The 15580-nt window shown below is 45.4% G+C and overlaps 2 protein-coding genes across 2 annotated transcripts in view; one reads left to right on the top strand and one right to left on the bottom strand.

Moving 5' to 3' along the window:
- Nucleotides 1–15580, top strand: part of CCDC69 (coiled-coil domain containing 69) — a 39924-nt gene that overhangs the window by 10200 nt on the left and 14144 nt on the right. The window contains exon 2 of the mRNA XM_073567946.1: nucleotides 14241–14286. Coding sequence (XP_073424047.1) covers nucleotides 14241–14286 — 46 coding nt within the window. The remainder of the gene's footprint in view (nucleotides 1–14240; nucleotides 14287–15580) is intronic.
- Nucleotides 1–15580, bottom strand: part of LOC141083605 (ganglioside GM2 activator-like) — a 115083-nt gene that overhangs the window by 95290 nt on the left and 4213 nt on the right. The window lies entirely within an intron of this gene.

Here is a 15580-nt window from a genome sequence, read left to right as displayed (position 1 = left end):
ATTGGAGCTAGCTACTATAACACAGCCAGTACCAACTGTGTATTGTGCAGGCTCAGTTCCTGAGCCCGCTTCATATACCTGCTCCGAGTATGTTCTGAGAAGAGGTTGCAAGAACTGATGCACAAAGTGAGTTGTATTGATTATTTTGGTGGGATTGATTAGGAAGCAAGTGAGCGGACTTCTTGATGTGTTTGAAGCAGGAAAACAGGTGAGCATCAGTACTGGCAAGGCTGAAATTATGTTGGATAGATGAATGGATCAGAGCAGATAAAAATGGCTGGTCTTGTACTCCTCAGTGTGCAGTGTTTAGTACCTTTAAGTAAGGAAGAACAATTGGTGAGCTGGTGACAGGTTCCTGGGTGCTTGTTCTGCATGGGCAGTTATGGTCCTGGGTGCTTCAGGATCATTAATGGGCAGTGATGAACCTGGGTGCTCCAGGGTCCCTGGTGCTCCAGGAACATTGATGTGCATGGGCAGTGAGTGAGTGTCCTGGGTGCTTCGGGGTCCTTGGTTCTCCAGGAGCATTGATGTGCATGGGCATTGAAGGTCCTGGGTGCTCCAGGGGCATTGATGTCCTTGGATAGTGAGGGTCCTGGTGGGTGTCCCAGGGGCATTGATGTGCATCTGCTTTGAGGGTCCCGGGTGCTCCAGGGGCATTGATGTGCATGGACATTGAGGGTCCTGGGTGCTTCAGGGTCCCTGGTGCTCCAGGGGCATTGGTGTGCATGGGCAGTGAGGGTCCTGGGTGCTCCAGGGGCATTGATGTGCATGGGCAGTGAGTGTGAGGGTCCTGGGTGCTTCAAGTTCCCGAGTGCTCCAAGGTCATTGATGTGCTTGGGCAGTGAGGGTCCTGGTGGGTGCTCCAGGGGCATTGATGTGCATCTGCATTGATGGTACTGGGTGCTCCAGGGATATTGATGTGCATGCACAGTAAGGGTCCTCGTGCTCCAGGGGCATTGATGTGCTTGGGTAGTGAGGGACCTGGTGGGAATTCCAGGGGCATTGATATGCATCTGCATTGAGGGTCCCGGGTGCTCCAGGAGCATTAATGTGCATGGGCAGTGAGAGTGTTGGTCCTGGGTGCTTCAGGGTTCCTGGTGCTCCAAGGGCATTGATGTGATTGGGCAGTGAGGGTCCTGGTGGGTTCTGCAAGGGCATTGATGTGCATGGGCAGTGAGAGTCCTGATGGGTGCTCCAGGGGCATTGATGTACATGGGCAGTGAGGGTCCTGATGGGTGCTCCGGGGCATTGATGTACATGGGCAGTGAGGGTCCTGATGGGTGCTCCAGGGGCATTCATGGGCAGTGAAGCCTTGCCCCTTTGGTTTCTTCTCATAGAAAATCTACTGTAGCATAGATTGCTGACTATGATAGAAAAGAAACGGTAGATTCAGAACATCACAGCTTACTCAAAATGGGGCTATGAACCTGCAGACCTCTCACAGTGCCATGCCATTGCTTTGGGTCAATACACTTTTTTCGGTGAACATTCCCCATGGGAACATGTTCAGAGCAAAGTGTTAAATATGTGTAAATAATAATTATTTTTTTCTGTCCGTGAATGGTTAATAGTGACTGTCCTTGTATCTCTTGAAGTAAGATGGTTGCCAGCAGGCACTGTCATGAGACGCTGAGCAAGGGGAATGTGAACTGTTTGGGCTGGATTCATGTTACCTATTCTTTCTCTCTAATTCCAAGAGAGTAAGGCAGTGTCAAAGTATTCACAAACCTGTACATCAAGATGTTATTTCTTATGGTGGTTGTCCAGGTCTTAAATATTGATGACCCGCCCGTAGGACATCGATCAGCTGTTTGTAGGTCCTTCATGGTTGTAAGCTAAGTGTCCAGCTCTGTTCACCATATAGGGACTATTCTTGGGTACCTCAGCTCAGCTTCTGTGTTCTTCAATGAGTTATCAATATCATAAGTCCTGGACAACCCCATAAGAAATTATTTTCTTCAGATTTAATTTGACACCTTGATAAAATATGGTACTTCTTGCTGTCTTGGGGTGTAAGTGTAGGATGGGCGAGGGGAGTGCTGATTAGGTGGTGTTGATCCAACAGGACTGGGGGGTGACCCACGTCGTGGAACCGGCAGACATGAGACTGAGACAAGGGTTGTGTCCAACAGTTCAGATTTTATTCGCCGCTTTTCGTACGACCACCGTACTTCATCACAGGAATAGTCCAGAATTCACTTTTGCACAGACCCGGGTACCTTCTCTTTCTTATGTCACCGTTCGTGGCGTCCTCTATGGCTCTTCCCCGCTGTGGCTGCTCTAAGCACTTCCACCACAGCGTTTCACCCTTTAGAGTACGCCTTTCACCTGACACTCACAGTGTGTCTCTGTCCGCAGCCACTGTCCTTTTGTTGGGTCACCCCCCCGTGACCGTCTCCACTGTCAGTAGCTCTCTGTAGGCCTTTTCCGTCTTTCTACCTACAGCAAACTCTCCTCTCTAGTGAGCTCCCTTGGCTGACTGGAACTTCCAGAACCTTCCCTGACCTCTTATACTCCCAGTCGCAGTGGCTCCGCCCACTATCACCTGACAGAAACCTTTGACCAATGGCAGTGACCTTGACCCATGGCAGTTACATAACCACTCTCTCCTATGCTCCTCACTGCCCTCTAATGGCCAAACGGCCACCTGTCGCCCCTGGCTCTATATCTCCGCCTACACTGCTTCTCTCCTTAGGCAGATCCGTCCGTCAGACCAACCTCCCCACATTAGGCATCTGAGATTATGATCAGTGAAGATCCCACACCCAGAATCTGTCACTCAGAAACATCTATACACAGCGTGTTGAGCATCGGTGGGCACCGAGTGAAGGCGTCGTAAAGGTCCTGAGTGTGAGACACCCACTTAGGAGGTCAACGTAAAAAATTTTAGAAGCCACTTTTAGGAGGACCTGTTACCTGGTCAATTGTCCAGGTTTTGCTTTTTAAAATTAAGTTTTATTGTTTTTACAAGGGGGCGTGACTCACAGTATGCAAAACAGCATACATACACCCCCCCAGATAATCCGTTAACCACTCCCCCTTAGCAAAGACCACTACAATAAGCACGGAATAAAAAGTTATATATCTCTGGAACCGTATGGCGGATCTAAAAAAGGGGGGGGGAAATAAATACTCGGGAGCATCAAGAACAACCTGAGCAACAACTGGCCACTTTTATTCGAGTGCCAGGTCCACTTTAAAGACGGTAGATGGGTGATAAGTGTATAATTGCTGGGGGGGGTCTAACCAAAGGGCTCCCTATTAGTCTCGTGTGAATGATGTAGTGCACATGTGTGACCACAGCTTGATTCATTTTTATAGATGTGTTTTCCGAACAGAAACCTGACCGAGTCCATGATAGTCAACGGGCGGTGTTTTCCTTCTTGTAATAGATATCATTGAATTCCGGAACAGAAAAACAGAATTGTTAGCACAGATGTGAACCTTTTCTGGGCAGTCTGGGTGTATTTCCGGCCTTTGAATGTAAAATTAGAATGTTCCTCATTCTCTGACATCCAATTGGGATTTTGGAAATGGAAGGGTATAGGAACACAAACAGGCAGTTGGTGCACAGCGTAGTGAGGCTCAAAATCCTACCCTAGATTCATTCATGAATCTTGTTCTGTTAGCAAAGAGTAATTGGTTGGCATCATCGGACTATTTCTGTATATTGAATGCAAAAGAAAGATCACCGGCACCATTTCAACAAGCGTACCTTGTTGGAACCCACGGGACTGATTGCAGCCTCAGGAACAACAGGCGCTTTACCCCAGATGAATAGCGTCTAATAGAATCCTGGTGGCACTCGGTGTGATAAAAAACTGTACTTTAGTTGAGAAGATTAAAACATGGGGGCAAGGGAGCGGGTCACCTCTGGGACATCGGCCTTTTCACATCCAACCAAATGGCTGTTGTCCCAGAGGTGACCCGATCCCTTGTATCCATGTTTTAATCTTCTCAAATAAAGTACTGTTTTTTATCGAACACCGAGTGCCACCCATTCATCTACATACCTGGATTTCTGTATATCGACCCTGGATGGTGTGGATTTTAGGTAAAAAACTTAAAAGGGTTGTCCAGGGCTGATATATTGGTGAATTATCCTTAAGCCTCATTCAGACATCAGGGGGTTTTTTTCACGTAGAAGATAAACGGACCAAGTACCTTCAGAGGGTTCCGTCGGAGTTCTGTCCACAGATGAGAAAAAAAAGAAGTTTCTCCACCTTGTATCTTCAGTGAAAAACGGACAGCACACAGACGACATCCGAGCGCTATCCGTTGTGTTTTTTTTTTTTTTGTAATAGACCTGTAGATTTTAATTGCTGAGTTTAATCCAGCTATTGGATGAATATCGGCGGACATGTCTCCGCAATTTTTCACAGACCCCTTGGTCTGCAAAAAATCACAGATATGTGAACAACACTATATCCTTTCAGAGGTACGACTGCTTTCTGAAAAAAAAAAAACAGATGGCTCTTGTACATGAAAAACTGCTGTGTGAATTAGCCCTAAGGCTGCTTCAGTCCAAGCACAGACAGCAATGCACGGACTGGCCGCAGGTCTCTCAACCCGAACTCAGCAACCTCATACTTTTGGTCAAGGTGTAAGTTTTGTTCGGGTCGGGAGATCCACAGCCAGTCTGTGTACAGGTGTCTGAAACAGCTTGGGCTGCGTTCACGCACCCATGTGTCCCAGTCTGAGTCCTAACCGTGATGCACGGACTGGTCGCAAGATCCAACCCTAATTCCGCAACCTCATAGTCTGTCAAGTCTGGGAAAAGAGAACCATGCTTGAACGGCTACACGTGGATGTGTAAAACCGGACTTTGCATAGCTCACCAGTATCAGATCTCTGAGGGTATCTGGGTGGACAACTCCTTTAATTCTTCACAAGCTTAAAATCGTGGAGATCAAACCTCTAGTGATGACCGAACGTGCTGGGATAAGGTGTTATCCGAGAAAGGTCAGGTGCTAGCTGAGTGACTTCGGCCTGCTCGAAAAATACGTCTCCACGCCTGCTGTCGAACAGACACAAGACATGCAGCTGTGGCGACTCTAATGCATTTTTCGAGGACGCCAAAGTCACTCGGTTAGCACCCGAGCTTTGTAGTACTTCCAAATTTTGGCAGGGATTCTGGAAAAGGTGAGCTAGGGAATTACTGCACCCTAAAATCCTTTTATCTGAATCCTCCTGACCGAGAATTGTTATCATAGGGAATATACTTGTCAGGACAGTGGATAGGCCTTTTTTTTTTTTCTTTAGAAGTTTCCAGGAGTACTAGTAATGGGATTTCATTGCTGTAAATCTCAGCTGGGGCATTTCCCCTCTTTCCTTTTTTAGACTTTGGTTGGGTGGAAGCTGCAGTATAAATCGAGAGGTCTGCACGTCTGACTCGGGAACGATGATGGCAGCCATCACAACAGTCTGAGTCGCCTGCAGAAAACGCCGAACTTCACACCCGCACAAGGCCGGGACTCATTGATCTTCACACATTCCTCTACGCGCTTTGTCATCAATCCCCCTTTTTCTTTTCTTATTTTTTTTCCACTCCACTTTCCTGTTTTCCAAATATCTCCTCTATCAAACATGACAGCGCTGTGCCGGAGAGGGGCCGAATGGATGTCATCCGTGAGAGACGCCCGGACAGTTTTCATTCCTATAGTGACTTGACGCGTACAAAGAAAGTTATTTTCTCGGATCGTTATCGCTTATCCTGGACGCGAAATGTTTACTAAACGTACGTATTATCTCTAGTGATGAGCGCACTTGCTGGGATAAGGTGTTATCTGAGCATGCTCTGGTGCCAACAAGAGGGTCTTCGCCGAAGTCGAATAATATGTTTGATTCCAAGTGGAAGTGGCCCCCTGATCTCTTATCTTACCCCATCTTACCAATGATATATCTGCCACTGCATAGCCATCTGTCCAGTGACCGCGACTGTGATGCAGAACACATCTCACATCTGTCATTTATGGCATATTCTGAAAGGCAACCTCTATATAAAAAAAAAAAGAATAAAAAACTTTGCCTCTTGAAACAGTCACTAGGGATGAGTGGACCCATGGAAGTACGGGTTAGACCGAACTTTAGTTCAAAGTTCGGTTTGGGTACCATGAACTAGAAACCGAACCCCAATGGAAGCCAAAACTTCTGAGCTAGAAAATTGATCCATTTCTCGCGCCCAAACTGTAAAACGGACCTTCAGGAGAAGTCTGAGCTCGGGCGAGCCCCTGAACTTTAGGGTGTGTGCACACGCTGCGGAATGCTCTGCGGATTTGTCCGCGCGGATTTAGTAAAATCTGCGGATTACCTTGCGGTTTTGCCCTGCAGTTTATCATCTCTACAATGGAGCAGATGGCAAACCGCAGCGGAATCCGCAGGAAGAATTGACATGTCATTTGAAAACCGCAGAAAAATCTGCACCGTCTGCACTGCGGTTTTCGTTTTCCATAGATTATAATGCTACTGTACACTGCAGCAGAAACTGCTGCGGATCCGCAGGACCAAAACCGCTGCGGATCCGCAGCAGAATCCGCAGCGTGTGCACACACCCTTACAGTTCGGGTTCGTTTATCTCTACCAGTCACTGTACCTTGTCTTCCTTCCAAATAGTTTGGCCTGCAAAATACAATGGTGTAGAAGGTAACTGCGTAGGTAATTGCTCCTCCTGCTCTAAAGAGGAGTCGGACAGAACGGCGGCCCCTTGTACAGCATAGCCATTCAGATGGACCCTGGCCATCCTTGTGTTGCATAGATAGCCATGAAACAATGAATTTTTCACCATATGCATTGGAAAATTCATGACTTTATGCAACTTCCTTCATCAAAATTGGGGGTTCTGGGAGCAGGACTAGGGGCAAACTGTCACCAATGACACAACCCCCAATAGCATAGGGGTGTCCTAACTTTTTTTTTGTGTGATTTTGCTGCTTCGCTGTTTTGCTTGCTGGAAACATTTAGTAAAAATCCCACTAAAACAATATATATTTATCATAGCTGACTTTTCTTCACAATTTTATCTAAAATGACATGACCAAAACAGGTTTACTACAGCACGGCTACTCCATTCCACCTTTTCATGTCAGCAGGACCTTTCTGTAACGACCCAGCCAACATCTGCCATGCGGGGCCCTCGTATAGTCCTCTGATTACCCTATTAGACACTTGGCCCTGTATGCAATGCATAATGTTAATTTTCCAAGCATTGCTACACCAGCCTTCTAAAATTTTTGTACCACTGATTTCAGTGTGATCTTTGGCAGGACATGGACTTTTGCCAAGGCTGACCTTGGCAGGACATGGACTTTTGCCGAGGCTGACCTTGGCAGGACATGGACTTTTGCAGAGGCTGACCTTGGCAGGACATGGACTTTTGCCGAGGCTGACCTTGGCAGGACATGGACTTTGCCGAGGCTGACCTTGGTTGGAGATGGACTTTTGCCGAGGCTGACCTTGGCTGTAGATGGGCTTTTGCCGAGGCTGACCTTGGCTGGAGATGGGCTTTTGCCAAGGCTGATTTTGGCTGGAGATGGGCTTTTGCCGAGGCTGACCTTGGCTGGAGATGGGCTTTTGCCGAGGCTGACCTTGGCTGGAGATGGGCTTTTGCCGAGGCTGACCTTGGCTGGAGATGGGCTTTTGCCGAGGCTGACCTTGGCTGGAGATGGGCTTTTGCCGTGGCTGACCTTGGCTGGAGATGGGCTTTTGCCGAGGCTGACCTTGGCTGGAGATGGGCTTTTGCCGAGGCTGACCTTGGCTGGAGATGGGCTTTTGCCGAGGCTGACCTTGGCTGGAGATGGGCTTTTGCGGAGTGTTGGCTGTCTAGTGTCTTTTAGACTGTTTCCATCGCTTACATTTAGGCGTGTTTTGTTTTTTGAGCAGTTAAATGAAAGACTTGGTAGTGTACAGTTTAATGACAAGGTTATATATCTGTAATTATACAATATGTTCTGTGCCTCTTGCTGGGAAGATAGTCCCAATTCATGTTCGACTACAGTAATCTGGAGAAGTTCATAAGGGCTCGCTCACACTGTCGAATAGCCAGTGTATAACTTTGGCAAGTGCTATACCATGTTTCATCGAATACCACTCATTCCATTGCTATACTATGGAGCAGTGCCAACTAACATTTTTTTTCTTGCATGAGAAATAAAAAAAAATCTGCATGCTGCGATTGGCAGCATATATCGGATGGCGCACCCAAGTCTACTTGTGCAAAACATCGGATGTCATTCGAATGCAGTCCAATATACACCTACTCAAACAATGGAGAAGATGGAGAGATTAAGTTCTCCATCTTCTCCGCACTTGTCATTCGATTTTCACATTCGAGAGGATCAGGTCATAGTAAAATGACACTCGGCTCACTCTTGCAGCAGAGTTTGAGCCGAGGGTCATTTGCGTATAGCATACGATTCTCTCGCATGAAGTGTTCAGCCGTGTAATGGGTGTGTCAAGTGCCTGTGCTTGGTTTGAACAGTCATTTTCTGCCGACAGCCTCTCTTTCTACTGCACCAACTGGGTGAACCTGGTGCGATGAGCAAGTGATTGTGTGTGCACCGTACGGCCACTAAGCCATAGTCTTCCTGGTGTACACCAATTGCCACGCTGTTACTATAGTCCCGGCCAGGACTCTTTATAGGGTGTGAGATTAAGGAAACGGGCCAGGTTATACAATATCATTTCCTCTGTCTCCTACAAGTGCCTGACTCTAATCCAAAAACATACAGGTTGCTGCAAAGGGCTTCCCATTAATTAAATCTTATTATTACAACTGGGTTCTGCCAAATCTCTATGTGGCTTCTTTGCTCGTTGCCAAATCGGTCCTATGGCGGAGGCCTGCCGTATCCATATGTATTTGACTCTCTTATACAGCGCCATTCAGTTCAAAGTGATTTACAAACCTCACAATCTACATTCCCTATCAATATGTCTGTGGAGAACCAGTGAGAAACTCAAACACGGGGAGAACATACAAACTACTTGCAGATGGTGGGTTCTGAACCCAGAACCCTGATGCTGCAGGGCTACAGTGCTAACCATTGAGCCATCATTCTGTCCATATTGAAGCCTGTAGCTACCAGGCCGCTTGTCACAGCCATAATTTGGCTGCATTTTAGTATCAGTATTAGTAGTATTATAACCTTTGGGGGGGTGGCTGGTGCGCCCAGGAGTTAATAGCTGTACATACCTTCATGCGTTTTTTGTTGGTGTTGTTTATTAGCTTCCTAAATGCCATTAAGCAGCTTGAGAAAGAGGCCCCCCCTGCATTGCTCATTCAACTTCATCACACTGTGTGTTGGGGGGCTGCATTATACCATGGGGGGTTGCATTATACGCTGAGGGGGAGGGTGCATTATACTTTATTGTAGGGCTGCAATGTACTCTGAGGGATCCTGTATTATACTATATTAATTGGGCTGCATTATACTTTATTGGGTGGCTGCATTATGCTCTATTAAGGACTATGGAGAATGCATTATACTATATGAAGGACTAAGGAGTGCATTATAGTATGAGGAGTGCATTGTACTATACTGTGGACTATGGGGGAGCCTTATACAACATGGAGGACTATGGGATGCATTATACTATATGGAGGGCTATAGGGAGTGCATTATACTATAGGGAGGATAAGGGGAGCGTATTATACTACATGGAGGGCTATTAAGAGTCTATTGGACTATGGGGAAAGTATTATACTATATGGAGGACAATGGGGGTGTATTAAAGTATACAAAGGGATCTGGGGCACATTATATTTGGAGGACTATGTGGCACATTATACTATATGGGGACTATGGGGAGTGCATTATACTATATGGAGGACTATGGGGGGTGTATTATACTAAACAAGCAAAATCCTGCATATTCATCGAGTGATCGGATTGTTTATGCTGGAACAGAAATCATTGTTTTCAGCAGCACATCGCCCAGTGAAAACTGCAGATGTGCTGCTGATAACATGATCCTGTATGGGGACAGATTGATCTACTAGTGATCATTTCGTGCCCATCGTTCGTCATCTGTGTAAAGAGGCCGGGAAACAAGGATCGAACATCTTCAATATCGTCGATCGCGCTCGTTTAACGGCCTGAACTCAGCGCATGTGAATACAGCTGAAATGTTTGTGTGATGGTGCGATATGTGAGCATTTGGGGCCCCACTTTCAACTTTAGCCCAGTACTCCACTTTGTCTAAAACCGACCCTGGCAACTACAGTAGTCTTACTTTTTAAAACTTTTCTATACTGAAATGCATCTAAAATAAAAGACAAAGCAACTGGGAAAATAGTCCTGGATAATCGCCTGCCATTCTGTGTATGCAGCTCCTGAGCATAGCTATGTATCTCAATGATCCAAAAAATTGAAGGCAGCACACCAGTAAGTAGAATTCACGTGCAGTTTATTGGCCCATGTAAAAAAAAAAAAAAAAGTTAAAATTTGACAGCAGCACAGTACAGGTTGAGTCTGAAACAATGAAGTGAGAAAACATCTATAGCGGCCCTTTTTTCCTTTTTTTTTTTTTTTCTTCAGCCCGGTGAACCCTGAGCGAGCAGGATGTGGTACTGCTGCATCCTGTTTCTACCCTGAGGGAAATCGTCATCACCGCGGTCTTGCTGCGGCAATGAGATCAACTTTCGTGAAAAATAAAGAGTTTAGGCAAAGTATCAGCTCACATGTTGGATCCGATTACCCAGGGGAGTGTAATGCTCTGCAAAACATATATAACCATCAGGGTTTTCAGGACTATTTTCACGCACACTAATGTAAATTATAAATGTAAAAATGTCATTTCCCCATACCCATATATGTTCTGAAAGTAGATTCTTCGCAAACAAAAATGCCATCTGACACGTTAAACTTATTGGCACAATTTTGCATCAAAGCTTAAAGAGTTATAAAAATACAAGATACACCGAGACATACATGCCACTTATCTCTATGTCTAGAAGCAGATTGTTATGGCCTCACCCAGTAAGGCGGATACTCTAAAATGTAGGTTACAGTGAGCAGCACGGGCCAAAGGTGATGGCATAGTGGGTACGACTTGCCGGATGGCATGTGGATCAGTGAGTATCGGGACAGCAGAGCAGGAAACACAAAAAGACAACGAGCTAGGAGTGTGACTATACAATTGTAGATGTATAGTCATTCCAGAACTTGCAGTAAACAAATGGTTAACATCAGAGTTGTATATAAGCAGCATACAGATCATCTTTGGCAGAGACATAGGCAATCAGCAAATAAATGGTTGACTGCAGGCCACAGTGATTAACAGGCCAACTGAATACTTGGCTGCAAAGGAAAACTACACTGTTGCAGCAGTATTGTAGTGTGAACAGCACATTATAAGATTTTGTTATGGTTACAACAGATAAAGGGCTAACTGCGGGTCTGAGTCAGGAAGTAAATTCAGAAAGTTGATAAAGTTGGATGGTGAGGCAAACAGCATCACATGGTGACTGAAACAAAACTTACTGAATACATAGACAGTGCATAGTTGTCTGCTTTAGGTTCAGTATTTGGTCAGTATTTTATATCAGTATTTGTAAGCCAAAATCAGGAGTGGAACAGTTGGAGGGAAAGTATAATAGAAACACGTCTCCATTTCTGTATTTATCACCCACTCCTGGTTTTGGCTTACAAATACTGATGTAACATACTGACCAAATACTGAACGTGTGAACGTGGACTGAAAAGGCATTAGGTGATCATTTCAAGGAGTTACTTGGGAAACCTGGTGTAGACTACAGCAATTGGATGCTGTCCCGGGAGTGGAGAGTAGGACTCGGCGCTAGGCCGAGACAGGTGAGTAACACCGAAATCGTCAAAACTGACGAGCCCAAACTCCATCATTTGATGACTTGAAACATTTTAGGGGTATACCTGTTGAATCAAGTAATTCCATATCTACTGAATAGGTGATAACTGTTATATTGGAATCATGTGGGTCCCTTTGATCTACAGAATGTGAAACGTCTTGTTTTCGGGCTGAAAGACTTTCGTTAAACCCTTCCTGCCACAGCCAATTTTTTTTTAATTTTATCTTTTTTTGGGATGAATTGTACTTTTTGAGTGATGCAGCTATTTTTCCTAGTCCACATTGCGTATGGGTGCAGGATTTGCCTTCACATGGCCTTACTCTGGTCCATAAAATTGCCGAAAGTAGTTCATGCTGTGATTTTTTTTTTTGATTTTTTTTTTTCCATGTAGGCAATTGGTCTGTATGCACTTCGTGCACATGGAATATTCCCAGGTAAAAAACACGTGCGTTTCCTCTGCAGAAACAAAAATGGATGTAATCCACATATCATTGTATCAAAGTTTTGTTAAAGCCAAATACCAGACAAGGCAGCTTTATTTAATACATGACATACCTTAAAGAGACGAAAACTACAGCATCAAAAACAATATAAGATCATGGCAAAGGTATTAAATTGCTTTAATTAGGTAAACAGCAAGAAAATAAGTAAGCTTGCAAGTGACTTGCTTTTTCTATCTGCTGTTTTTCTCTTGCAGTAAGTGCTTTTATCTTACATAGTGTAAAGCTTGTTTGCATGGAGCTCGGCTGCCAGAACCTGGGTAAATATACACACTTGTTATGTTCCACTAGAGAAGTTAACTCCTTAAATCCCCAGCAGCTGTCTCCAGCCCATTTTTTAACACTGAGTCACTTCTCGCGGACAAGTCGAGAGTCGGGGTAGTCAAGAAGTCTGAGGTCAAGGGCTAGAAGGATACGTCATAAACAAAGAGAAGTGACAAAGGCGTAGCCAGGTGACGGTCCGAGGACAGAATACCAGGAGGAAAACAGATCAGAGCAAAGGGAGCAGGCAAAACGGATGGTCAGAATAAGGTTCAAGGTCAGGCAGCAAAAAGTTCCACAAGGCACAGAGAGACAAACCACACAGCTGAATGTACTTCTGGCAGAGGTCTGCGACTGACAGCCGAGCTAAGTAGCTGGGCACTCACCTTGGACAGGGAACTCCTGAAGGCATCCCAGAACCTCCCAGTCTCAGATTGACAGCTCAGCTGGCCAATCGAAACACCAACAGCTCAGCACCAGACTGGATAACTGAGCTGTCAGTAACTGCATCCCGGACACATTGAGGGGTGAAATCATGACACATTGATCAGTCTTGAGGAGTCACAATTCCCTGTCGCCAAGCCATGTGCAGAGCTGTGTGCTTGTTCAAATGCCCTGTTATCTCAATATATAAATTTAGCGAAGACTTTCTCAGACACTGATAGCGGAACGTGTGACAGTAAAACTTGTGCTGAGCTTCCCGATATTTGTATTTGACAAAATTTTATTGATGGAGATATGTATGGATTACGCAACGTCAAAAACTCATTGTGGACACACAGGCTTATAGTTCTACACAAACGGTAGCTCTTCTACTCCCCAGAACTGTCAATCAAGGAGACGTTCCCGCCCTGCGAGAGACCAGAAAGTAAGGCTGTGTGCACACGCTGCGGATTTTGCTGCGGTTCCGCAGCGGTTTTGGCCGCTGCAGACCCGCAGCAGTTTTTGCTGCTGTGTACAGTACCATGATTCCCTATGGGAATCAAAAACCGCAATGCAGACGGTGCGGAATTTTCCGCGTGGATTATCTGCGATTTTCAATCCGCAGAAAGAATTGACATGTCAATTCTTTCTGCGGATTCTGCTGCGGTTTGCCATCTCCTCCATTGAGGAGATGAAAAACCGCAGAGCAATCCGCAGGTAAAACCGCAGGTCTTTTGACCTGCGGTTTCACCTGCGGATTTTACAAAATCCGCGCGGATGAATCCGCATCTAATCCGGAGTCTGTAGAGCTGTGAACTGCTCAAGATATGTGAGAAGAACCATTGAAATATGGAAGGGACAGGAGCCTTTTGTAGGCCTCCAGTGGCAATCGCAACCCAAATGGTGATAAGAGTACACACATTCTAGTCCTGGAAGTTGTCTGTGGCAGTGAAAAGATTAAAGCGCACCAGTTGGGCGATGCTGATGAACCGTACTCAAGTTTGTGTAGAAACTTTTTTAGAAAAAGTTTGATAGAACCTTAGAGAAAGTGGGAGTACACATACCCCAAAAAATAATTATCACAAGATTAATATGGAGACCGTATGCCTTTGAAGGTCCATTGACTATAATACCCATCTTGATCCAGTATGTATAGCTGTGTAGTGCTGACAAATACAGTAGATCCTGCACTTACATGGATAGAGGTCCTTATATCTCTTTTTCTTTTAATTTAGAGACATCGCAAGGCAAAGGAAGCGCAAGAGCTAAATGACGTAAATGGTGAGACAGTTTCTCTGTAATTCTTTGTTGCACAATTAATATCTGAGCATAGGGGGGGAACAGGGTGCTGTCCAATTCTAAAAATAAGCCTACTGAATTTGTTGAATGTTGAAGTCATATGGCAAGGCTCGATATTGACTTCTAGGATCGCTACTTGAAGTAGGTGGCACTAGCGTTCAAGTCCTCTTCCTTTCTGAAGCTCCAATTTGCATATTGTTTTCCAAAAGGAGCATTGCAGGGGTTAGAGGTCTCCTCGCATTGGCAGGTGAGGCTTGATTTGTCACTCCCCACAAGGAGAAATGTTACCCCTTGGATCCCGGTCAAACGCTTCTCATCTAGTCATACCAGATCTCACACTTTGCACTGATGAGGGGCAACATCCTGAAACACGGTGTCTGCAAATTGAGATTTTGGTTTGGCTTTTATATGGGCAGCACGGTGGCTCAGTGGTTAGCGCTGCAGCCTTGCAGCACTGGAGTCCTGGATTTGAATCCCACCAAGGACAACATCTGAACGGAGTTTGTATGTTCTAAACCCCTGTGTTTGCGTGGGTTTCCTCCGCTTACTCCGGTTTCCTCCCACATTCCAAAGACCTACTGATAGGGAATTTAGATTGTGAGCCCCGTCGGGGACAGTGATGATAATGTGTGTAAACTGTAAAGCGCTGCGGAATATGTTAGCGCTATATAAAAATAAAGATGATTATTATTATTCTAAGACCTAAGTCATAAGTCAAGACTTGTTAAAGGATTGATGCCTCCAATAGGTGGCACTAGAGTTCTAGTCCTCTTCTTCTCTGAAGAGGCAATTTGCATATTTGATTTCCTAGAGGAGCATTGCAGGGGTTAGAGGTCTCCTCACCTTGGCAGGCCAGGCCTGGTTTGTCACTCTCCACAAGGAGAAACATTACCCCTTGGATCCTCCCAAAAATCTAATAGGACTTCCTATTCTTTCTGGCCGTTCTCCTGCTGTCCTCCTACTTGACAGAACATCAGGTGACCGCTGCAGCTAATTGTCTGCTTCTGATTGGCTGCAGTGGCCATGTTCTTTTTGAACAAAAATAAAAACAGTCTCTAAGCTCTTTCTTCCGGCTGGAATGAAACAATAACCCACTGCAGCCAATCTGTGTCCCTGAAGATAGAGGAAACCAAGAGACCAGCAGGGGACACTGGTGGAGGTACAAAAGCGGAGTATGAGGTAGGGGACAACTCCTTTAACGTTGACCCTCGTGAACATTATCAGTGGTTTCCTTTACATTGTCCGTATATTGTTTTGTATTAGATAATGTTATGTC

Source organism: Dendrobates tinctorius, unplaced genomic scaffold (assembly GCF_039654945.1).
Source record: "Dendrobates tinctorius isolate UK_male_01 unplaced genomic scaffold, ASM3965494v1 ptg000020l, whole genome shotgun sequence".
NCBI lineage: Eukaryota > Metazoa > Chordata > Amphibia > Anura > Dendrobatidae > Dendrobates > Dendrobates tinctorius.
This window is presented reverse-complemented; position numbering and strand designations above follow the sequence as displayed.